Source organism: Gekko japonicus, unplaced genomic scaffold, assembly GCF_001447785.1.
Source record: "Gekko japonicus isolate JY-2015 unplaced genomic scaffold, Gekko_japonicus_V1.1 scaffold2963, whole genome shotgun sequence".
In the NCBI taxonomy this organism is placed as follows: domain Eukaryota; kingdom Metazoa; phylum Chordata; class Lepidosauria; order Squamata; family Gekkonidae; genus Gekko; species Gekko japonicus.
In genome coordinates this window covers 38,885-64,621 of record NW_015168745.1, presented here as the reverse complement: position 1 = coordinate 64,621, position 25,737 = coordinate 38,885, and the positions used below count along the sequence as shown (strand labels likewise).

Sequence of the window (25,737 nt, the reverse complement as noted above, 5' to 3'; positions counted from 1 at the left end):
CCGCTCCAATCAGGGGGCTAGGTTCCCGGCCGAGAGCCTATAGGACTCTCGGCCACTGTAAATAACCTATTGGGTAGTAGGGGTATGTTTTGGGTGGCGGTTTCTCTGGGGATATAAGCCGGCCCGTGAGCTGGCCAAAGTCGTCTTGTTCCTGTTCGAATAAAGTACGCTTTGCTGAAATCACTCTCTGCGTACTTTTCATAAACTTTGGCTGCTTACATAGCAGAGCGCAGCAGAACCGCACTCCAGATTGCGACCACTGGCCCCGATCCAGTTGCAAAGAGACGTGCAGGTCCTGGACAGGAGCTCTGAACTAAGTTCCTCCCCTTCCGGTGGTGCTTCCGTCTCTCTCCCCCTCGTCTCTAGTTCCAGCTCCTGCCAACCTAGCAGTTCGAAAGCAAGAAATTGCAAGTAGATAAACAGGCACCATTTCGGTGGGAAGGTAACTCCCTGCGCCTTCATGTTTAGTCCTGCCGGCCACATGACCACGGGAACGTCTTTGGACAGCGTTGGCTCTTCGGCTTTGAAACAGAGATGAGCACCGCAGCCCTAGAGTCGGATTCGACTGGCTTTCGAGCAAGGGAACCTTTACCTTTTTACAGGAGTAAAAGGCCGTTGAGCCAGAGATTTCCGAGAATCCCAAAGAAAACGCATCCTTCTCTTTCTGCCTCTCCAAAGAAGGGGAAAGCTCCGGGCTGAAAAATTGGACTGAAATCTCCAGAACGTCATTAAATCCCATTCTAATCCCTTAACCCCGCCCGCGTGAATGTCCAAATAAATCTAGTTAGTTATGAAGCTAAACTTTTAAATAAATCTTCTCTGAAGCAACGCTTTGGGGACACTGTAACAATTTCAGATTTTAAATGTTATTGTTGGTCCTCCGAAAGGAAATCACAGCAGCCCCGACCTACATAGCAGGCAGAGGGTTTGGACCGTACCGCTTCGGAATGCGGGAGCATTGTTAAAAATCAGTGGCTCGTGTGTGTGTCAAAATAGTGTCCCCGCCTGCACTCCGAAGAAAAGCGTAGTGTGGTTGCCTCCCAGATAGTCTAGTTTGCCAGGGGCAGGAAACTTTCGTTTTAATGCGGGGGAAGCGTTAAAAAAGTAACACCCCCACCTTCGGTCTGAAGTGGAACAGTCCGCAGGGACAGCACGTCTTCCTCCTGCGGTGTGGCCCGACTGCGAAGCTAGAAGCCATAGAGAATCCCAAAGAAAACGCATCCTTCTCTCTCGTCCCCCCCCCATCCAGGGCGGAGGTTCTGTAACCCGGTTTTATATTCGGCGCCCAAGCGTTGTGCAGACGCGGATTCTCACATTAGGCAAAGCCCAGAGACAAAGTGCTTTAGGGTGCCTGAAGACGAGACCAGAGCTCGTATTGCGAGTCAGACACGCGCTTGCAAAAACGCGCATGACTTGCATCCAACATTTCAGCCTCGACGTGTACACTGTATACATCTTAGGTGTCCGGTTAAAAATGGAATGCGTGAAACGGCTCTGTGGATAGAGAGAGGGGAGAAGATGGCCAAGATGGGACCTCTCCTGCATACTTCCCCTCTCTATTTTACCCTCACAACAGCCCTGAGAGGCAGGTTAGGCTGAGAGTTGTGACCAATGTTCCCTCTAAGCTGTGGAGTCTTGTGAGCAAAAATTCTACGTTGTGAGCATTAAAGCTATGAGTGAGCAATTTGGCTACTGTATGAATTACTTTGCTCTGGAGCCATCCTTCCTTAGCTAAAGCAAGAATGTGTGAGCTGGGGGCTAAAAAACTGTGAGGTAGCTCACACTAACTCAGCTCAGAGGGAACACTGGCACTTGTGACTTGCCTAGGGTCACCCTGCAGGCTTCCACGGATTCGAACCTGGGTCTCCCAGATCCTAGCTAGGCACTCAGAGCACTACATCACACTAGCTCTGAGTGGCTCTCTCTCTCCCTCTCGTATACAGCCCGACCTGGCCGACTCTCGGAAGCGATGCCGGCTGGGTATTTGGATGGGGGATCACCAAGGAAGACTCTGCAGAGGAAGGCGATGGCAAACCACCTCGGCTTCTCTCTCGCCTTGAAAGCCCCTTGCTGGGGTTGCCGGAAGTCGGTTGGGACTTGACTGCATTCTGTGTCCGTCTGTCCGTCCCTCCGTCCGTTCTTAATGGCTTCATTCGCCTCCCTAAACAAAGCAAAACAGTTCCCTGCTCCAATTAAAATGTAAATCAGTTGCTTTCGCATGCAAACTGCTGCCCGCCCGCTGCAAAATCTGCCGGCTCCACCACCTGCTCGCAGAATCGCCCTCCTCGCCTGGTGCCTCCTCAAACTTTTCGATTCCCGCTCTGCTGCTCTTTTGATCTCCCCCCGCCCTCCTCTCCCCCCCCCCAGATCAGGACCGCCTTTCGTGCGCCCCCAAGGAAGAAAGTGTGGGTTCCAGACGGCGCTCGCTTTTCGCCAGCTTACTTCGCCAAAGGGGATGTCCGGACTCGGACCGTCGCTCCTCTCGACGGAACATTTCCCTTGCCCGCGCAGCCACCGAGCGTCTTGTCCCTGAGGCGCCTGATCCATCTTTCCTGCGCTTCTCTTGCGCTTTGAGGTCTGAGCAGGAAACCTGGCCGGTGCGTGGTATCCACTACTACGACGCCTCCTCTTGCTGCTATTCATACTAAATCTAGCGCTATCGAGTCCAATTCCAGTCTGTATTGCATTTACTGCTAGTCGTATAACTGAGACTAGTCTGAAGAAGTGTGCGTGCGCACGAAAGCTGATGCCCAGAATTAAAGTTTGTTAGTCTCAAAGGTGCCACTGGACTCAAACTTTGTTCTGTTGCTTCAGACCAACACGGCCGCCCACCTGAATCTAGTCTCACAGTGGTTCGCCCTGGAGGCGGTCGAACCCACTTTCCGGAGGCCAGTCCTGCCCGTGTTTAACGTGTGAAAGGCCCCCTCGAACGATCCTGCTCGCCCTCTGGACCTTCTCCGAAGCCTTACTGGGGGTGGGGGTGTTTTAATTTCCCTCTCCTAACCCGGGATGGATTTCCAGCACCTCATTTCTGCACACGCGGATTCCAGCCACACAGTCCCCAAACTCCGCCACGGTCCTCCGGGGATTCCGCTGGTTTCCATGGGAGATCGAAATCCAGGAAGGGGGAAAGATTTTTGCTCCCCCCACGAGGTTTCCCTGCCTCGAACCGCAACACTGTACAATGATCTCAGATGACCTGGGGGGTGGTGGGGTTAACATTACATCGCCCCCTCCTCCAGTCGCGCGGGGGTGGAAACCGCAGGAAGAAGAACCGTGCGCTCTTCTTCACCCCTTTGCTTTGCGTTACTTTATGGGAAGCACCAGGAAGAAATAATGTCAGGCCGGAGGGGGGGGGAGAGGCTTAGCCTCTGGAGGCATCTTGACCTGGGCCAGCAGGCGACTCTGGCGAGGGAGTTGCCGTGTGCGTGTGAATCCATCCGTCTGCAGGTCGCTTGTATCCATGGCGCCTCTTCTCCACCTTATAGTACGGCGGCCGCGATCTTATAAAAGTCACTTTCGGAGGGAGTAAACTAAGGACACTGAAATGAACGAGTTAAAAAAATATAAAGAATTAAAAAGCAAGCATCCCTTTCAGGGTCAGATCCGGGACGCGTCTCCTTAGCCACGCATATTGGAACTTATTTTCCCCAAATTGGTCGCTGTCTCAGGCAAACGCCGCGGTGTCCGCGAACGTTCCAAAGAGCTTCCCCGCACATCAGTGATATTTAAACCAGCCCTTGTCATTCCCGGGGAGGGGGGGGGCAGTCGGGGAGCTAAGAGATCGCGGGCTTGAGGTCATATTTATGTCAGCCCCACTCCACTCGCCTTGGGGAGTAAGGCAAGCAGAAGAGCGCGCTGCGCTCCAGACCGATCCTAAAGCAGAGTCAGCACCCTCCCGAACCCCTGTTCAGGATCTAGCTGCTCAGACTGCCGCGGGATCGTGCGCCTTTGAGAGCAGAGCGCAATCGACAGAAATCCAACCGGTCGTGGCTTCGTCTGACCCGCAGATACAGCGGTGATTAAAAGCGTCGCCGGTTGAATTTCCACCTGTCTTGCAGCGAGTTGAATGCACCCTCGGGGGTCGTGCGCCTGTGGACGTGAACCGAGAATCGGGACTTGCAATAGGTCAATCCTGTTCCTTTCCCTCCCACGGCCTTCTGATTTATCCTCAGGGTTTAAAGCGCCCTACTCAAAAAGGCAAAGCCCGGCCGGTGGCCGACCCGACCCCAAAACTTCAGATCAGGTTGTAACGAGTCTCCAGGATAACAAGGTTAAAGCAGTCTGATGAGTGAAGCTGAAGCGAAGGGGAGAAGAGCGCTGGCTGGGGCGGGGAGTTTCACCGGCGCCCCGGCACTTAGCATTATTCTTTCCCAGGCAAGCAGAGAGTCGCGGCCGTGAGCCTGTTGAATATCTCCCCCCCCCCCCCCTTCGCTTTGTCTGTGGCCTACATTTTCGTAAAGGTTTCCAGTGCATTTGAACCACAGAGGGGGGATCTCAGAAGGGGAAACAGTAAACATTCGGTCTGCCCCCCTTTCCGCAGGGTTGCCGAAACTCTCGCCCCCCGCCCTCCCCGAAATTCTGCCAGAACTTCGCGAATCCAGTTCAGAAAGGGAGCGCGCCCGTTCCGGAAAGCCAAGAGGTCGCTCTCATTAGACTTTTAAATCAGGGTTTTTTAAAATCTAGCTCTGGCTTGACTTTCAACTTTCTCCGGCTGTTTTGCAAAGCTTAAAGAGCCGGCCAATGTTAACCACCTTTTAGTGATAGATCCTCCTTAAGGAAGTATGATTTGCTGATCCTAAAAGTCTAGCAACGAACCGACTTCGCCGCCGGAGCAAAGACCAATTTAGGGCCCAGCTGGGCCCAGAATAAAGCGCGTGTTGAACTCGTCTCCGGACTGAAATCGAAGGTTTATGTCGGATCTAGACGCAGCGTGGGACGCGAGGAGCTCTTTCAGGAAAAGGCTGGAAATACTTTGGAAAAAGCTGAACTTTCGCAATCGCTTCTCCGGGGCACCAACATTTCTGAACGGTTCGAACTGGCAAGAGACCCTCCAAAAATCTCGCAATAGAGCTAAAGAATTTTCACGACCTCTTAAGGGAGACGCATCTGGGGAGGGAGAGTCGCCAAATTGTTCATAATAAGAATCCGTAAAAAAAGGGGGGGGGCCTAATATGACCAATCGTTTTCTTACTAGCCCAAACTGCTTTGTCTGGGCTTTTGTGTTGTTGTTTTTAAGCAGACGTTGTTGTGTCTGCGGCAGGTCACCAACTTTTAACCTCTACTTATTCTGCGCAACGAAGTAAAACAAAAAAATCTAGGGATCCTGGAGGAAGGGTCCGGGGGGAGGGAGGGGAGAACAAACAGGGCGCTCCCAAAGACAGCAGTTTTCCTCCCCACTCCGCACCCCGGCGCGCGAATACACGCGGAGGCGCAGTTGCCCGCGGCTGACCTGCAGTTAATATTGGCTAAACGCGGTTATTATGATGGGATCACGCCCCCCCCCTCCCCGCGCCATCCCGGACAGCTTAAACAGGCTTCAAATAGGAGAATGGAATGAAAGGGGGAAGCCTGGTCGAAGGCGGGGGAGGGGGGCGTGCGGCACAGTCATTGTGATTTGCAAGGCACTGCCCAATATTCATAGGGCTTATGTTTGCACTAATCAAGTGAAATAACTTATTGATATTCCTGAGTAGCAAAGGAAGCCCACCCCCTTTAAAGGGACAAGTACACAATAAATGCGTACTGGCTCCTTCATACAGACAGACAGGGGTCATTTCGGGGGGAACGCTGTTCCCCCGGTAAGGTGCAACCCAAACGCACACCCATCTCTTCGCTTTACCTAGTCGGGGCCGCAGTGCCAGCCAGAGGGCTAGCCAAGATGCGTTTTGCACAGATCGCTCCCCCCTTCCTTGCCCCACTGCCTCTTTTCTTCTCTCCCCCCTTGGTTAAAGGTTTCCTTTCCTGGTCTCTCCCTGCGGGTCTCCTCCAGTGTTTCAACTTCACCGGGTCCGCGCTCAATATGTAAATGAGGAGCCTGGGCCAGCCCCGCCCCTGAGGGGGAGAGGGCAGGGGAGGGGAGGACCGGCCTTGCAGCGCTGCTCTCTCTCTCCCCGTCTCCAGCCTCCCCCCTTCAAGAAAGCAGGTCCTATAAGGAAGCGGGAGCCCAGCTGTGCCCCTCCTTCCACCGCCTGTTTACGGACGGCTCTCCAAAGTTCTTGTCGTGCCCCCTTTATAGCTCCGGGAGACGGGGAGTGATGAAAATGTTTTATTACCTTTGAGGGGCCGGGTCTGATCTGTCAGAGGGAGAGAGGGGGGAGGCGCCGGCAGAGAGAGAGAGAGAGAGAGAGCGAGCCGTGGCCGAGCCAGATCCCGAGGAAAGAAAGGTGAGAGCGCCGAGGGGGAACGGAGGCTCCGAGCCAGGAGGCAGATCCAGAACCGACTAGCCGCCGGCGGTGCTCGAGGGCCGAGGAGAGAGAAGCAGAGCGACTCCGGACTTGGTTGCGTTCAGACGGCCAAAGGAGAAGCGTCGCTGGTCCCGGGAGAAGGAAGGTCTCCTTTGGAGGCGGCGGCGGCGGCGTCGAGGGACCGGGGGCGATCGGACGGGGCGATTTTCGTCTCCTTCTTCTTCGGACCGGGAAGATTTTATGCCCAGGGGGAGTGGAGACCCCGCCGGTCGCCCTGCAGCCGCGGAGGAGCAAAGCGAGGCTGGCGAGGAAACCCGCCTGGAGCTGCGGATCTTTGCCCGAGGCCGGGGTCCGAGCGGCCGGCCGAAAACTGCCTTCCCCTGAGCGGCTTGCGAGGGGATTTCTGTTGCCCGGGAAGGTGCCCTTTTCGCAGTTGGGCTGTTTCCCCAGTCGGCAGGGAGAGACTTTTGGGTGAGAGCCGGCTTCAGCCTGCGTTCCCTCGGCCAGGGGGAAGAAGGACGCAAGAGGAGCGACCCGAAGGCCTTTTTGTGGGCACCCCATAAGAGGAAGACGCCCCCCAGTTCTGGCAGAGCCCCTGTCCCGCAATCGCCTGAACTCCTCTTCGCGGGGCTTTTGGCTTCAGTCGCCCCCTCCTCTCCCAACGGCGTCCTTTGCCTCTGCAGTGGGGGACGCCCGATCCGAAAGGAGGCCTCTCTCGGTGTATCCCTGGGGAGGGGCCCCCGCCCCCCATCCCTTGGCGTCCTTTAGCCCCGGAAGGCTCAGCCCCTCCCTCGAGTCCTCCCAGATGCAGCCGATCCCTGGGCGCAGCCCCCTTTTCGAGCAGCCCCAAACGCTCCCCCGTTTCTTTCCCTTCCTGCTACGTTAGAAAGAGCGGGACTTCGAAGGGGGCCAGGCCACGAGGGTCTCTCAAGCTTCGTCCGAGATCAGAGGGACCCCCGGCTCCTTTCGGACAGGGAATCCCGCAAAGCCCCCCCCCCCTTCCCCCCTTCCCGACCACTTTCCAAAGTTCAGGGCTACTCAAACACAAGCACCCCGGACTTTCCCTCCGATCTGAGACTCTCTGCGCTCTCCAAAGAGGGACGCAACCGACTCGGGGCCCTTCCCTGCAGACGTCGGGCAAGGAGCCTTTCCTTCTGGGCCCCGCCGCTGGCCCCCGCCCCCCAGCCGCCCCGGCACCGTCCGCTCCCTTCCCCTTCTCGAGAGGTTGCCCTCCTCACTCCCATTCCTCGGGCTCCTGACGTCGTCCCAGCGCAGGGGCCTTCTCGGCGCGCCCCCTCGGAGCCCCTCCGGCCCGGCCGCCCGGCCTGGGGATGCTGGCGGTGGGGCAGATGGATGGCACCCCCCGGCAGAGCGCCTTCCTCCTCAGCAGCCCGCCGCTGGCCGCCTTGCACAGCATGGCCGAGATGAAGACCCCCCTCTACCCGGCGGCGGGGTACCCCCTGCCGCCGCCCGCCGCCGCCGCCCCCAGCGGCCCGTCCTCGCTGTCGTCGTCCTCCTCCTCGTCGTCGTCTTCGTCCTCGGCGTCCGCCTCGCCGTCCCCGCCGCTGGGATCCCCGACGCCGGCGGGCCTCAAGCCGCCCCACGCAGGAGCGCTGGTCTCCCCGCCGCCGCAGCTCTCGGCCGCCACCCCGCACGGCATCAACGACATCCTCAGCCGGCCGTCCATGCCCCCCGGCGCCCCCGGCCTCCTGGCCGGCCTGCCTCGCTTCAGCAGCCTCAGCCCGCCGCCGCCCCCGCCGGGCCTCTACTTCAGCCCCAGCGCCGCCGCCGCCGCCGTGGCCGCCGTGGGACGCTACCCCAAGCCGCTGGCCGAGCTGCCCGGCAGGACCCCCATCTTCTGGCCGGGGGTCATGCAGAGCCCCCCCTGGAGGGACGCGCGCCTCGCCTGCACGCCCCGTGAGTACCGCCCGCCTCGGTCCCTTCGGCGCCAAGTCCGCTGGAGACTCGGAGCTCACGGCCGGCTGCGGCTCTGTCTCCGGCGCTGCACAGCTCACCTCCTGGCCTGACCTCCGCAGACCCCCCCACCCCCGACCTCACTTTCCTTAGATTCCCCCCGGGTAGCCACTGCCTCGCTCCCCAGCCTCCAAGCTGCGGAGTCATTTGTGAGCAAAGATTCTACCGTGTGAGGCACCGGCATTAAAGTTGTGAGGGAGCGATCATGGCTACTGCGTAGATTCGTTTGCTCTCTGGAGCCACCCTTCCTGACCTAAAAATGTGTGAGCCGGGGGCTAAAAAACCTGTGAGCTAGCACACACTAACCCAGCTTAGAGGGAACACTGGTAGGCACTGCCCCCTCAATGGACACCCCCGCATGTCATTAACACCTCCCAGACCCCTAACGCCCTGCACCCCACCTCTGGAGACGGTGGGGGACCCCCGCAACCTCCAGTTCCCCCCTCAATTGTCCCCAGCCCTTCCCTCCCGTCTTCATTGGACACGGAGACCCGCAGATTGCCTCTCTCCCCCCTTCCTCCTGGCCCTGGAACCAGGAACAGGCATCATTGGGTAGCCTGCGTCCCCCAACCCCGGGGGTCTCCCTCCCTCCCTTGCACATTTGGCCCTGATTTCTCCCCACTAGGAGGCAGGGAAGCCTCAGCCCCCAGACTCGGCCTGCCTAGAATCAAGAGGGAAAGGAAAGCGCCATTATCCCTACATGCACCCCTGGTTTTGTGCCCCCTCCCTTGGTTCCCCCTGCCCTGCTCTCTTCAGAGGGGCCTGCCCCCAAACTGAAGAATGCCGAACTGCGTGACACCCACCTTGGCGGGGTCAGATACAAACAAGACGCCCGCGGGCATATCTTTTAATTCGTGGCATTTTCGGGGGAGGCGTAGGAGGGAAGGTAAGAGGCTTTGCGTAACGGGGTGACTCTCTCTACCAACCAGTGCGTTTTTAGTGACTCCGAAGCGTCCTTTGGTAAACTTGGTGCGCCCCAAAGGGGCAAGATAACGCTTGGCGTCGCAGCCCCAGCGCGCTGTGTGCGCCCTTCTCCCGGCACGCTTCATCAACGCGGGGGGTGGGGGCGCATTTTGAAGCTGCAGTCTGGAGAATATGCCCCGCTGGGCTGGGGGGCTCGCCACACGCCGGAGACCGGCCGCCTCCAGGCCTGCCGAGCTCTGGCGCCCAGGCCGCAGGAGCCTCGGAGTCGTGTGCTTTTGGCAGTAGTTCTTGACCAGGAGTGCCCTCGGTTCTTTGGGGGCGAATTTCTTCTGCTAAAGAAAGCGAGATGTTTTCTGAGCCCCCTTCACAGTCAGTCGAGGTGCGGATCTGGGGACCTTTCCTTCCAACAAAAGTTTCGCCAGACGGACCCCGCTTTTCCCGAAAGGGAAAAAAAAACCGTGGGGTTTTGGAACGCGGTCGGTCCATTGACGAACATGCGCAAACGACCCGGGGCTGCAACTCTAAGCAGAACTACTCGGGAGTAGTAAAGTATAGAACGGAAATCTAAGTGGAGATCAGTCTTCCGAGCAGTCCTCTTTAGGGTCTACCAGCAGCTTTTCCGTTTTTTTGTTTGGTCGGCGGGGCCGGCCTTGTGCAAAAGAAAGCGCGACTTCCATTTAGAAGGCATCTCTCGGATGGCCTCTTTAGAGGCGGTCCGGGTGAATGGGAGAAATATCAATTCGAAGCGAAGGGAACTTTTGTTGCGCAAAGAATTTCCGGCACTGTTTGATTTTATATTTTATTTTTGTAAAAGATATTTTGATTCTTTTAACATTTATTTTCCTAGAGATTTTTTTTAACCTGATCTGTTTTGGATATAGAAGGCGCCTTTAGTAACAATGACAAATTGTCTTCTTTCCTTCGTTCTTCCTTCCCGGTCACCGCTCTCTGTAAGAAAATGACGGAAAGGGGGAGAGGAAGAGACCCGGTTTTTAATCATTCCTAGAAGAATCATTTTAACTGAATTAATTTAATTCGTCGTTTTAATTGCCGGTGCGGGTTCTCAGACGTTAAAGAGGGAGCCCATGCCGTTTCAATCCATTTCCCACTGGAGATATTTTTTCTAACTATTCCCCCCCCAAAAAAAGGTGTGCTTGGTTTTGCCAGCGTCGCCTGCGCATCATTTTACGCGTTAAAATAAAAACACGCAAAAACCTGTCTCCTCTCTCTTTCCCCTCTCCCTCCGCATTCCTGTTCTCCAGACCAAGGCTCGATTTTGCTGGACAAAGACGGCAAGAGGAAACACACCCGACCGACTTTCTCCGGCCAGCAGATCTTCGCCTTGGAAAAGACTTTTGAGCAAACCAAGTATCTGGCCGGCCCGGAAAGAGCCCGGCTGGCTTACTCGCTGGGCATGACAGAAAGCCAAGTCAAGGTGAGCGAAGGTCCCGTCGAGTGGGTGGGTGGCTGGCCGGGCGGGCGGGCTTGCGTAACGGAGAGCTGGGTCTGAGAACGGGTCTCTCGAAAGGGAGGCTGCTAAAGCAGGAACAAAAGGGAGCCGGCTGCCCCCCCCCAGTCCCTTTTCTCACCAGAGGGTGCCAGCGCTGGGGGGAGACAGCCGCCGGTTTTCCATGCCTTTGGAAACCAACCGTGGGTCCCGAAGCTGTACAGATTTCTCTTCAGGAGCAAATATTTCCAAGACGACAATAATATAATATGATGATGGTGATGATGATGTATGGGCAGTTCCCAAGAACTTGGCTAGGTCTCTGCTTGCCGAACACACTATCTGCTAGTCAAATATCTGACTGCCAATTCATCCTCGCCATCCTCCTTGTAGTTTGCAGGCTGCAAACAGGGCGACAATATTAAAGCCACCCATCCGGACCCCAGGTCTGGACCGTTTATTTTCCAACTTAAGAGAGTGATAATAAGAATCAATACGCGTGCCTTCTCTCCATATTAATTTAAGGCTCTTATCCACCCTTCCTCTGAAGTATGTTGCCCTGCAAAAAGTTTAATTATGTCCAGGAAATATATTCAGGAGCCTGGGGATCTTTGGGTGTCAACTCGAGTTAAAAAGACTTCAGCGTTAAGGGGCTTCAGAGTCATCTGAAATGTAAGACCTTCAGGGTTGGGGAGGGGGGGAATCCCGGAAGAGCTCGATCCAAAACTTCCACAGAGGGGGTTTGCCACGCGGGCTGGAATACATTAACCGACTTCAAAGCCGCCGTGGAAAAAAGAAGTTTTGCTGGAAATTGTACGTCGCTATCTAGAGGCCTCTCCTGGAGAAATTTAGTCATGAGAATGGCACAAGCAGAAAAGCTATTTGTTTATTTCAGATATTTATAGACCCGAATTTTCCCCAGGCACTCGGAGTCCAAGTTAGTGAAAAGAAGCCAGCTTTTTCTTCAGAGGCCAAAGGGCTTGTCGGTGAACACCAGGGCCACCCTCGCTCTCCAACAGGACGGGCCGTTTTGATCATATAGCGATAATATGTAGGATGCTGATACTCAGAATGAAAAAATGATATTTAGAATGCAACAAGCGTTTTCCTGTCAGCTAGACGGGGCTGCACCGTCAGTTTCGGTTTCAAGACGAGCAAAGTCTGTGTCGGTGGAATTCAATTTGTCTCTTTTGGTTCGTGGTCTATGAGTTTAAAGCTGTATTCAATCCTGCATATAAGCTACATATAGCGCCGGGTGCGATTCCAACAACCGATATATTTCAGACACCACAGATTTCGACGGGAAAACCCAAGCCAGGAAATTCATTTCTCCCCATTGAAATCGACTACATTTTACAAAGAGTCTAATTTTGGTTCGATATGTCCCTCTCTGCTTTCTCTCTCCCCCCTCCACTTTTTTACGGGCATGTCTGAAACCTCACAATAGCCTGAACCGAAGAGACCTTTTTCTGAATGGGACGAGAATGGAGTTAACGAGCATAAAAGTAGATAAGGCGGCTCACAAAGCCCTCCCGCCACCCTTGAATTTGTTGATCTCAATGGAGAACTAGGCAGACCTGTCAAGTGGATTAGACGGGGAGAAACGGTTCTCTCCCCCTGCCCCCAATTTTCCAAAGGGAAAATTCTCGAGACATCCTTTGGAACAAATGTAGCTGAGCATGGTGTGTGTGTGTGTGTAAAAGGGGGAGGGAGAGGCTCCCTTTATGGATGGTTTCTTCTTCCTGGAGTTATCTTGAAGACCCTCATTTGTCAATGTAAATATGTCCAAAAGGCTGTGAATAAATTAGTACAATCTTGCTCAATAGAAGCAAGAAGCCACCCACTTACTGTGGGGTGGGAGGTGAATATACACACACACACATATATAAGGGGGGGGAGGAAATGTTTATTGTGAGTGGAGGGTTTCTTTCTTCAAACCTGAGCAGAAATGTTTAGTTAAGTGGATGATGTATTGTTGTTATTATTACTACTACTGCTATTATTGTCTTCATCATCAGCATCATCTTCATCAGCATCATAAAATTCCCAAGAACTCAATAGATCTCAAATTGCAGAACACCATCTCTACCAGTCAAATATTTGACTGTGACAATTCATCATCCTCATCCTCATTATCATCATCACTACCACCACTGAAATAGAGGTTTTTGCAGGTCAGGAGATTTAGATCTTTTAGCAGAGTAGGGGAAAGTATCGATCAGTTGCAAGGCAACCCACTTGACAAGGACAGATTTTGACACAGATGGGTTCAAGCCAGAAAAAAAAAGTTTTTAAGAAACCCTTAACAATCCCGTTGCTTTCAATGGGAATTGAAAGGAGCACTTTTTCCTGGATTGAGCCCCTTCGTAATATTCTGCACCAGATGTAGCAGAAACAGCCCATCTTAATTCAGCTGGGGAAGGGGATGCGAGCATACCAGTTCCTTACCCTGAAGTACATCCCATTGTGTCCAATGGGCTTTCCTCCAAAATAAAGTTGAAGTTGCCTGCACTTTTACCTGGAGGCCAATTCCATCGACAGCAGGAAGGGGCTTTTATGTTCGATCAGATGGGTGTGCAGGCTGTAAATGAGTGCAGAGTTTCAGTGTTACTTCCAAGGCAGAGTGTGCGGGAGTGTAGTCTTAAACGTGGTCACATTTCTGGGGATCGGGACCATTGTTTTGGAAGGAAGCCAGGTTGATTTTAATAGAAGCTCCACTATGATGGTTTGCATAAGATGGGGAAGGGGGAGGGTAGTATTAATGATAGAGAAGCAGTTCAGCCTAAAGAATAGAACAAACGCCCTCCCAAATTATGAAACAGAAGAAGTAAGTGTGCAAAATGAAAGTAGGGGGCCCTGAACTTGATCTGATTGCTCAGAGACTTGTCTCCAAACCTTTCCTCTTGTTGGGTGATAGTGAGATATTGAAAAATTGGTATTTAGCAGAGATAAGATAGTCCAGCAGAGCCAGAGTAAAATAATTCAGACTCAGAGTCCATGTGTGATTAAAATATAAAGTTTTTATTAAATTCTAGCATGGGAAGGGTAACTGGGATGAAAATAACAACAGAGCTAAATCAGCTACATCCTTACTCTACAAAGACAAAACTAGAAGAGAGAGATTATGGTTGCTCTTCTTCTTCAGAACACCAAACAAAGACGGGAAGAGAAGCCATAAAATGGTAATACACCTTGACACTTTAGTCCCAATCAAATTCCTAGATCAGGGAGAAAATTCCCGGGCTTTCTACATCTAAAGAACACTGGTTACATGAGAAACATGTGACTTCCTGTGAGTAACATAAACAAACATTTAACCCCAGATATACTGAGTGTTTTCAACTTGTAATACCCAACACCTCTCTCTTTTAGAAACACATGGCTTTCATTCTGAAATACACTGAAGCACAGCAATAACAAAAAACGAGGGGGTGTCCTTATTGTTAAGGCATAGATGGGGGGTTACTCTTGATGGACACTTTTAAATGTCTGGATTAAAGCATGCCAGGGTGGTGGGAGGCGTCAGGAGGGAGAAAAGAAGGAAATGCAGCTTGAAGAAGAAAAATAAGGACATATTAGGAATCAGTATTTGGCCTGCAATTCTGCGTACTGTGTGGATGCTTAAACCAATTGGACTGAAGCAAAATAACTGTATAGGTTTGAAGAAGTGAAGGTTCCTGCTGTAAACAATGATAAAGTCCCAGAAACAAACATCTGTGCGTGTGAAATCCCTTTTAATTAAGACGTTAGTGGGGATGGGAATCCACTTTACCTGTTATCATTGGGCATCATCTAAGCAAACTTAAGCTATTTTGAATGCCATTGGTTTCCCCAAAAGGGGGCTAAGAAAAATAGGGTGGCTATTGACGTGTATGTTGTTTAAAAGTGCTTAAATGGTGAATGGTTGCCAAAATTATATTAAAATAGGACAGCCACCTATCTGGTTCTTTTCAGCATAATGAGAAAAAAAAAATCAGGTCTCTGCCCCAAAGGACTTGCAGACTTGATAGTGTGGTAAAGGAGACACAGCCCAGGAAAGGAAGGGATGTGAAGAACTGTGAAGCTATAAGCAACAAGCATTTCAATAACTTTATGCAATAAGTACTTTAAAACACAGACTCTGATCTGCAGTTCCAATAGGCTAACATTTTCTTTTTTAAAATGAACGGTATTTTCTGAATGCTATGCATTGTTTGAAGAAACAGGGTAGTGGCAATACCACAAAGCCAATGCATGTTCCTAGTCCATTGTGCTCATAAGGAAGGGGCTGTTAGCAACTCTGTGCTGTATAGCAGCAGCAGCATCGTTGTTGTTATTGGTGGTGGTGATGTTAAGAAATATCAGTCACCGGAGCTAATATAACATTAGTGGCATTCATACGGTGATACATTTAAGCTATTAATAGCACTGAGTGATTTCTTAGCATTTTTTAAAGATTTGTTACAATATACATGTGAAGTAGTATGCATAAATGTTGGGTGATAGTGAGATATTGAAAAATTGGTATTTAGCAGAGATAAGATAGTCCAGTAGAGCCAGAGTAAAATAATTCAGACTCAGAGTCCATGTGTGATTAAAATATAAAGCTTTTACTAAATTCTAGCATGGGAAGGGTAACTGGGATGAAAATAACAACAGAGCATAATCGGCTACATCCTTACTCTACAAAGACAAAACTAGAAGAGAGAGATTATGGCTACTCTTCTTGTTCTTCAGAACACCAAACAAAGACGGGAAGAGAAGCCATAAAATGGTAATGCACCTTGACACTTTAGTCCCAATCAAATTCCTAGATCAGGGAGAAAATTCCCGGGCATCCTACATCTAAAGAACATTGGTTACATGAGAAACATGTGACTTCCTGTGAGTAACATAAACAAACATTTAACCCCAGATATACTGAGTGTTTTCAACTTGTAATACCCAACAATAAAACTTTAGTGACGGAAAATGCTGTTGGGGTTTTCAAGGCAAGAGATGAACAAAGGTGGTTTGGCTTCCTCTACATAGGGACCGTGGACTTCCTTGGTGGTCTCCCATCCACATACTAACCAGAGCCAATCAGTGTTCCCAGTAACAGAGTTAGTGTGAGCTAGCTCACATTTTTTTAGCCTCCAGCTCACATGTTTTTGCCTTAGCTCAGGAAGGATGGCTCCAGAGTGGACTAATTTATGCAGTAGCTAAATCGCGCCCTCACAACTTTAATGCCAGTCGCTCACAAAATAGAATTTTTGCTCACAAGACTCCACAGCTTAGAGGGAACATTGGAGCCGGCCCTGTCTAGCTTCCAAGATATGGCAAGACTAGGCTACCCTGGGCCATCCAGGTCTAGGTATAAAACTTTATTCCATAGCAAATGAATAACATTGGGATGTAGATACGCACAAAGAGTCAATTAATTAACAATGTATAAAAATAATGGTAGTGGATGTAAATGATTAGACAGACTGGTTGGCTACTAGTAACACTCAAGGCGGTGATAAAAAATAATGGCTAAGGACAGCAGCGCAATCCTAACCTTATATTTATATGAAGTGAAATCCCATTGCTCCCAATGGAAGTTACTTCACTGTATTTAGAGCAGGCAGCTCTAGAGGGGAATGCACATCCTTTTGCACATCAAAAGATGCCCATCCCCTTTAGTGGGGCTCACATGTGATGGGGTGTCATCAGGGAGACACCAAGAGATGCACAGCATCAGCGATGCACATGGAAGACTCCTGATGCACATGGACCTGTTAAGAGTTTCGATTTAAGTTTTCCGACTGACGGTCCCCTGGTAGCACAGCTGTCACTGTAATAATGGCACCGTGACTTCACTGGAGATAATCACACAGGTGGCTTTCCACCGTGTGATCAGAGGTGCCTCCAATTCACTTCATTTCATTCTCTGTTGTTTTTTATATGCAAGATAGTGTTCCAGTACACTTCAAAGTGGTACCAAAATCCCTGTCTCTGTAACAGGAATGCAACAGTGCCATACCACTAATGTGTCCCTAACAGCAATGTTAGGAAATAAGCTGGGGTGAGCTAATTTGTAGCATGGTTGTTAAGTGATATCTTCTAGAATAGCTCTTTAGCTTTAGCTAGAAACGATGGCTGAGGGGTGACATGATCGAGGTTTATAAGATTATGCATGGGATAGAGCAGGTAGAGAAAGAAGTACTTTTCTCCCTTTCTCGCAATAGAAGAACTCATGGGCACTCCATGAAATTGCTGAGCGGTTGGGTTAGAACAGGCAAAAGGAAGTACTTCTTCACCCAAAGAGTGATTAACACATGGAATTCACTGCCACAGGAGGGGGTGGCGGCTACAAGCATGGGCGGCCTCAAGAGGGAAAACTGGATAAACATATGGAGCAGAGGTCCATCAGTGGCTATTAGCCACAAGGTATAGATAGGAACTCTCAGTCTGGGGCAAGTGATGCACTGTATTCTTGGTGCTTGGGGGGGGCAACAGTGGGAGGGCTTCTAGTGTCCTGGCCCCACTGCTGGAGCCTCCTGATGGCACCTGGTATTTTTGGCCACTGTGTGACAAAGTGTTGGATTGGATGGGTCATTGGCCTGATTCAACATTGGCTTCTCTAATGTTCTTATGTCATTAAAAAAAATAGTGTAGTAACAATATTAATAGTTTACAGGATGGTGTTGCTGACTTCATTGCAGTAACATTGATGGAAAGTTTGTATTGTGCTTAATATTCAGTTTAATGTCCCTGAGCTTTTGCTGTGTTGAGAGTGGGTGACTGGCCCAAGGTCACCCATCAAGCTCCCAGGGCAGAGTGGGGATTTGAACCCAGTGTCTTCCAGATCCTAGTCTCGCACTCTAACCACTACACCACACATATCACACATGATGCAGGATGGTAGCCTTGTTAAGCCTGTGAATGCATTTGGAACTCTGAGAACACTGAGTGAGCATCGCCAGCAAATGGATCCAATCACCAAATATTGGGGTGTTCCAAGCCAAGCATCCTCCTGTGATGAAAACAGCTGCTTCTTTATGGATGTTTCTTTTAGACGGAAAGGTGATACCTTGTGGACTCTTCTGAAGCACCCAAAGAGAAGTAGGAAAGCCAGGATTAGCTCTTTGCTTTGGGACAGAAGGATATGGGCACTAGAAAACACATTGGTGGGCACCATGTTGGGGACCATGGGCCTAAACAGTTGAATGATCAAAGATTCAGAAGTAATAACAATTAAATACTTTAGCAGGCAGCAGTGGCAGCAACAACAACAACAATAATAAGGGAAATAGGATTCGGATCATTGACATTGCAATCCCAGGAAACAGCAGAATAGAAAAGAAAGAACAGGAGAAGACCATGAAATACCAAAACCTACAAATAGAGTTAAAGCACCTCTGGGAGAAGAAGGTTACCATCGTGCCAGTTGTCATTGGAGCTTTTGGAGCAGTGCCTAGAGGTCTTGGGAAACACCTGGACATTCTGGGCATTGAGCAAATAACACCAGCTCAGCTCCAGCAGACAGTGTTGCTTGGAACAGCAAGAATCCTGCGAAGATACATCTACAGTTCCCAAGAAATTGGCTAGATCTCAAATTGCAGAACACCATCTACCAGTCAAATATCTTAACTGTGATAATTTATAATAATACGTAGGACTACTTTCTGATGTTTAAAAGCAAAGGGAGTTCACTGGAGAGTTTTCAGATAGATGCAGATTTTATCCTCTGGGCTTATGCTTTCTTGGAGGGAGATTTCAGAAAGTACTGTGGCACAACTATGTGTTTAGGGCTAGGGTACCCAATAGGACTGAGGCCAGTAAGGGCTGTCTGTGTAAAATAATAGCTGCTTTGCAGGAATGATAGTTACTCCAGTAGTATTACATACTACAGCAGCAATAGAAGGAAAGAAGATAACTCTGCCTTTATCCTCTAGAGGGATGTCTGTGAATTTGCTTTGGAGTGTATAGTAGATTAGAAGAAATATCTATAGGAAGAAGAGGGAGAGAAAAAGAGGAAGGAAGGACTCTAGATTTGTAAAGGCAGATCCTTAGCATGAAAGCATAAACTATGGGAGTCTCAGTAATGTGGATTTAGTTGACTAGGAAACTGATTAAGTTTGTATGAATAATGCAATAAATAAAATGACAACAATAAAATGACAGGCACCATTTTACAGATACATTTTACAAATAAAAAGAAACATTTGACAGTTACATTTTACATGTTTATTATGCCGATCTCCTGGTTTTCCTCCAAGTAGTTAAGGCAGCACACACTATTCTCTTTATCCTCCTAACAGCCCTGTGAGTTATTTGACACTGAAAGAGAGGAAATGACTGGCCCAGGGCCATTGCAGAGTGGAGATCTGAACCAGCCTGGGTCCCAGTCCAACTTACATACACACTGTTCCATCCATAATCTTAGGAAAGGTATTCTCCTGTGTATGTGTGAGAGAATTAAGAGGGGGGGGGGGAGAGAATACCTCTTCTAAAATGGCACCAGTCACTCACCATTTCTGTAAACAATATTTACAATCATTGTTTTTATTTGTTGCAGAAACAACTGCAATCAATTAACCTAACCAGTTCATTGACCAACCGCTCCAGTCTAGTAGGAAGGGCATTCCAGCAACTTGATGATCATAATAATGCAATAATTATCTATGGACTTCAACCATTGCTGCAATATAGTAACTTCATGGTTACTAAGAGAACAATCCTATGTGGGTCTGCTCAGAATAATTGAGACATCCCGGACATCATTCATGGTTTCATAATGGGGGTCAGGAAAGTGGAACGTCTGTATGTGTGACTCCTGAGAGGGGTTATTTCCCCCATTGTATTTGTAATCTGCTTTGGGTCCCAGGAATAGAGGCAGACAGCAACAACAGTAATGACAATAATACTAATGATGTCAACAACAATAGTGATAATAGTAATGGTAGATTCAGGTGGGTGGCCGTGTTGGTCCGAAGCAACAGAACAAAGATTGAGTCCAGTGGCACCTTTAAGACCAACAAAGTGTAATTCTGGGCATAAGCTTTCATGCACACAAAAGCTTATACCCAGAATTAAAAACTTTGTAATAATAATGGTGATGCTAATGTCTGTTCTGTGGGGAACACTGGAAAGTGTTCTCTATGGAAAGTATGCTTAGGATGGCACTGATGTTAACCAATTCTTGCTTCAAAAAGGCGACCTTGGTTTAGCTGCTTCCCCCCGGGGGCACAATTCATCTGGGAGTTTTTCTGCACACGCCAAGCTGAAATAAAAGGGGAGTCCCACAAGAGCTTTGCCATTCCCAGCTCCCATTACTTTGCACTGAGGAACTTCACAGCAGATGAGGCTCTTTTAAGGTGCTAACCGTTCTGTCTCAGATGTTACTCTTGGAATCAAATCCTCTTAATTTCAGTCAGCAGATCCCCATGCAAGTTAAGGGTCCGGGGTGCAAACCGAAGCCACATCCAAATGCTTCCCTTAAACTAGGTTGTGCGTCAGGCAATGAATTTGCTGATTCTCTGTGATCAAAAGAGACAAAATCCAAGCCTTTCAGTCTTTGCTGGGATGCAAACCAAAAGGCAGAGACTTGGAGAAATGGTAGGCAGCCGTGCTGTATTTGGTGCCAGTTTGGTGTAGTGGTTAAGTGTGCCGCCGACTCTAATCTGGGAGAACTGGGTTTGATTCCCCACTCCTCCACTTGCACCTGCTGGATGACCTTGGGCAAGCCGTAGTTCTGGCACAGCTGTTCTTGAAAAAGAGCAGTTTCTATCAGAGCTCTCTCAGCCCCACCTAACTCACAGGGTGTCTGTTGTGGGGAGGGGAAGGGAAAGGAGTTTGTAAACTGCTCTGAGACTCCTTTGGGTAGTGAAGGGCGGGGTATAAATCCAATCTCTTCTTCTCTTCTTCTATTTAGAATGACTAGCATTGCTGCATACATGTCTTTTCCTCCAGAGTTCTTAATCTAGGATAACAACCTCTCCAGGGTTAATACAGTCAACCATAAGCACTGAGCCAGTAAAATCCATGCTTACAAATGGAGCTAGATTGCCAAGGCGTGTTGAGGAGCAATATATTTCAAATGAGCCCATAATATCTAGGTTCTCTTTGACAGAATCTGATTTGGCTTTTGCCCAGCCCAGAAAACAGGCACCCTCTTTTTAGATCCCTTGGAAAGACACTGGAGACTGTGTAACGGTGAATAATAATAGAGATTTTGTTTAATAGGTAGGGATGGTATGGGGTAGTCAGGACCTGGAAAGGCTTACATTAATCGGTACCCAGTACCGTAAAACCATATACAAAAGATTAAAACATTCCAAACATCTTTCAAGCTGTTTGTGAGACACATGGTGCCATGGTTAGAGAGTTGGACTAGAGTCCAGGAGGTCCAGGTCTGAATCCCTACTTTTACTAATGGAAGCTTGCTGGGTGACCTTGGACCAGCTGCCCACTTCCAGCCTAGCCCACCTCACAGGGTTGTTATGAAGATAAAGAGAGGTGAGGAGAGTGATGTCAGCTGCTCTGGGTCCCCACAGGGGAGGAAGGTGGGGGTAGAAAGGAAGTAAATCAAAACCAAACTAGTAAACGCAAGGCAAAGAGGCTAAGTGAAAAAGTCAATGGGCAGTGAAGAAGAAGAGATTGGATTTATATCCCACCCTTCATGTGGAGTCTCAGAGCAGCTTACAATCTCCTTTCCCTTCCCCTCCACACAACAGGCACCCTGTGAGGTAGGTGGGGCTGAGAGAGCTCTCGAGAGAACTTGTGACTGACCCAAGGTCACCCAGCAGCTGCATGTGGAGGAGTGGGGAATCAAACTTGCTTCTCCCAGATTAGAGTCTGCGCTATTGGCCACTACACCAAACTGGTTCTCAAACTGTATACATCGGCTTATTTATTTATTGTTTCTGTAAAATGTTTATGTGCCCACATTTCTCCCGAGCACCTCCTGAGCATATTTACAAAGCTGACTGAAACAGGGAATTTTCTCCCCTTTTTCAAATTGGTATTTGTTACTGAAGTAGGTTTTTGTGGGCACATTCTTGGGGGTGAATTAAATGTAAATTAAAATGACTCAGCTGTCAACAAAATCAAAGTTAAGAAGGTTGGCAGAGGCTGGCTTTTGGGGTTCAGAATGACTCTGCTCAGGACACACCTTCCGATTGGTCATTGGCTGGCCCTCGTGCCAGTCACAAGGCAGCAAAAGCAGGATCACCCCAGGCTGTTCTACAAGGGAACCCTCTCCACCAGCCAGTGACCTCATCTCATGGCCTCACTGGTCTGACCAGTAAACAGGCAAGGAGGCATCGCCCCCTTGCTCCCTGTGCATGCCTAGGAGCAGACAGCCCTTCCAAAAAGTAACACGAAATAGGAGCTGTGTAGGGGCCTTCAGCTAAACAAGTGGGATTCTGTGACCCACTTGGTCCCATCCTGTAGGCTGCAGACTTCTGTGCAAGATCATATGTCATTCTTATCACCGTCCCTCTGCATCACCTCCTACTATTACTGTAGGGGAAAACTAGGAAAGTAAACAATGGCTGTGATCACACACACTAAACAATCCACTTTCAATGCACTTGCAGATTGTTTTTTGCCAGTTCACACAGTAAAATCCATTGGAAGCTTGCTGGGTGAACTTGGACCAGCTGCCCACTTTCAGCCTAGCCCACCTCACAGGGTTGTTATGAAGATAAAGAGAGGTGAGGAGAGTGATGTCAGCTGCTCTGGGTCCCCACAGGGGAGGAAGGTGGGGGTAGAAAGGAAGTAAATCAAAACCAAACTAGTAAACGCAAGGCAAAGAGGCTAAGTGAAAAAGTCAATGGGCAGTGAAGAAGAAGAGTGGATTTATATCCCACGCTTCATGTGGAGTCTCAGAGCAGCTTACAATCTCCTTTCCCTTCCCCTCCACACAACAGGCACCCTGTGAGGTAGGTGGGGCTGAGAGAGCTCGAGAGAGAACTTGTGACTGACCCAAGGTCACCCAGCAGCTGCATGTGGAGGAGTGGGGAATCAAACTTGCTTCTCCCAGATTAGAGTCTGCGCTCTTAGCCACTACACCAAACTGGCTCTCAAACTGTATAGATCGGCTTATTTATTGATTGTTTCTGTAAAATGTTTATGTGCCCACATTTCTCCCGAGCACCTCCTGAGCATATTTACAAAGCTGACTGAAACAGGGAATTTTCTCCCCTTTTTCAAATTGGTATTTGTTTCTGAAGTAGGTTTTTGTGGGCACATTCTTGGGGGTGAATTAAATGTAAATTAAAATGACTCAACTGTCAACAAAATCAAAGTTAAGAAGGTTGGCAGAGGCTGGCTTTTGGGGTTCAGAATGACTCTGCTCAGGACACACCTTCCGATTGGTCATTGGCTGGCCCTCGTGCCAATCACAAGGCAGCAAAAGCAGGATCACCCCAGGCTGTTCTACAAGGGAACCCTCTCCACCAGCCAGTGACCTCATCTCATGGCCTCACTGGTCTGACCAGTAAACAGGCAAGGAGGCATCACCCCCTTGCTCCCTGTGCATGCCTAGGAGCAGACAGCCCTTCCAAAAAGTAACACGAAATAGGAGCTGTGTAGGGGCCTTCAGCTAAACAAGTGGGATTCTGTGACCCACTTGGTCCCATCCTGTAGGCTGCAGACTTCTGTGCAAGATCATATGTCATTCTTATCACCGTTCCTCTGCATCACCTCCTACTATTACTGTAGGGGAAAACTAGGAAAGTAAACAATGGCTGTGATCACACACACTAAACAATCCACTTTCAATGCACTTGCAGATTGTTTTTTGCCAGTTCACACAGTAAAATCCAGTTGGAAAGTGCACTGAAAGTGGTTTGTTTACTGTATGTGATCACAGCCATTGTCACTTACAAAAGTCATGTAACACCCATTTAACTACCTTGCCTGCCAATCCGGCTAATAAGATAGCAAGTGGTAGTGGTTATTGTTTTGGACTAGGCTTTGGGAGACCTGGAGCTGCGGTGGCTCAAGTGGTCTGTAGGCTGCAGACTTCTGTGCAAGATCATATGTCATTCTTATCACCGTCCCTCTGCATCACCTCCTACTATTACTGTAGGGGAAAACTAGGAAAGTAAACAATGGCTGTGATCACACACACTAAACAATCCACTTTCAATGTACTTGCAGATTGGTTTTTGCCGGTTCATACAGTAAAATCCAGTTGGAAAGTGCACTGAAAGTGGTTTGTTTACTGTATGTGATCACAGCCATTGTCACTTACAAAAGTCATGTAACACCCATTAACTACCTTGCCTGCCAGTCTGGCTAATAAGATAGCAAGCTTTGGGAGACCTAAATTCAAATACCCCCACTGTTCCAAAGAAATCTTTTCAGTTAGTGGCTTCCACTCAGCCAAACCTACCTTGCAAGATTGTTGTGAGGATGAAAGGCGAGGGGACAGAACCATGCGTGCTGTCCTGAGTTCTTTGTGGGGGAAGGGCAGGGTAAAAAAGTGTTCATAACTTGCCTTGAAAACCCTACCGGGTTGCCATAATTCAGCTGTGAGTTGATGGCACTTTCCATCACCACAAAAATATAGGATGCAGGGAAGTGAGGGATGGAGAGCAAAGCCAGAGGGCGCTAGTTGTCCCCAATTAGTGCATCCAGATTGATTAATCTGGAGTTACAAATGTAAATTTGCACAGAGGGGTGTATGGTACCCTGGGAAATATGATTTCTGCACCCGACATGGTAATTTTGTTATATATACTATTTATTATTATCATCATCAACAACAACAACAACAACAACAACAACAACAATAATAATAATAATAATAATACTTCTTTTCTGTTTGGGGCTTGCAGTTCAAATTTTATTTTGAAATATTTTTAAAGAAAAGTGATGGTATTTAGAAGCAAAATAAACCAGGAATCCAGTGGTGCTTTAGAAACAAACTCAGTTTATTACAACAAGATGGGTAGCCCTGGCAGTCTGACTGCGGCAATGGAAACGAGCAAGAGTCCAGTAGCACCTTAAAAGACTAACAAAACTTGTGGCAGGGGATGAGTCGCTGCTTACTTCTTCGTTTGGATAAAGATGGGCAGCCGTGTGAGTCTTTCCGCAGCAGTAGAAAAGAGCAAGAGTCCAGCGTGAGCACCTTAAAAGACTGACAAAATTTGTGGAAGGGAATGAGGTTTCACGAGTCGCTGCTCACTTCTTCAGATATCTCAGGAAAGCTCATACCCTACCATAAATTTTGTTAGTCTTTAAGATGCTACTGGACGCTTGCTCTTTTCTGTGCCAACATAAAATCTGTAGACTGGCTTCATCAGACTCATGGAGCATCCATCAGCCTTCAACGTGCCACTGGGCTCACCTTTTATTTTGCAGCTAATGATGCTAAACGAATTCACTTCGGTTTAATTAATCCGGATCGAAGCACTTCCCTCCCGTCCCTCTCGATTCAGCCTTCTCCCTCTCTCTCGCTCCCTCTCCCCCCCCCCTTCGGCCTCAGGTCTGGTTCCAGAACCGGCGGACCAAGTGGCGGAAGAAACACGCGGCGGAGATGGCCACGGCCAAGAAGAAGCAGGACTCGGAGACCGAGCGGCTGAAGGGCGCCTCGGAGAACGAGGACGACGACGACGACTACAACAAGCCCCTGGACCCCAACTCCGACGACGAGAAGATCACGCAGCTGCTCAAGAAGCACAAGACCGGCGCGGCCGGCAGCGGCAGCCTCCTGCTCCACACGTCGGAGACTGACGGCTCCTCCTCCTAGACGGCCGCCGCCCAGAAGGGAGACCGGCGGGACCGCTTCGCTCAGACACGTGTACAGATCTATTTTTCTACGTAGCCCGATCGCGGGGAGGAGCCGGAGAGACTCTTTGGACGGCGCCGTCTGCGGGGGACTTTGGCGCGGCGGCTCCGGATCCTCCTCGCCGGGGGCTCCGACGGACTCGCAGCCTCTCCTGCCGCCTACTCTTTGTAAATACGAGCCAGGCTGCCGGGCGGACCCCCCAGCCTGGGAGTGACTATTTAACGTGTAAAATACCGGGTGGG

At 49.7% G+C, this 25,737-nt stretch overlaps 1 protein-coding gene across 1 annotated transcript; it reads left to right on the top strand.

Moving 5' to 3' along the window:
- Window positions 1-7,738: 7,738 nt before the first annotated feature.
- NKX6-1 (NK6 homeobox 1) lies at window positions 7,739-25,456 on the top strand. Its single transcript, XM_015415622.1, has 3 exons — window positions 7,739-8,324; window positions 10,568-10,740; window positions 25,193-25,456. The coding sequence occupies exons 1-3, from the start codon at window positions 7,739-7,741 to the stop codon at window positions 25,454-25,456; spliced, it is 1,023 nt and encodes a 340-aa protein (XP_015271108.1).
- Window positions 25,457-25,737: the final 281 nt, after the last annotated feature.

Bases quoted from the DNA above. Each gene is read 5' to 3' on its own strand.
- NKX6-1 (XM_015415622.1), top strand. From the start codon at position 7,739: ATGCTGGCGGTGGGGCAGATGGATGGCACCCCCCGGCAGAGCGCCTTC. The intron at 8,325-10,567 runs GTGAGTACCGCC...CCTGTTCTCCAG, and splicing joins GCGCCTCGCCTGCACGCCCC to ACCAAGGCTCGATTTTGCTG. The intron at 10,741-25,192 runs GTGAGCGAAGGT...CTTCGGCCTCAG, and splicing joins TGACAGAAAGCCAAGTCAAG to GTCTGGTTCCAGAACCGGCG.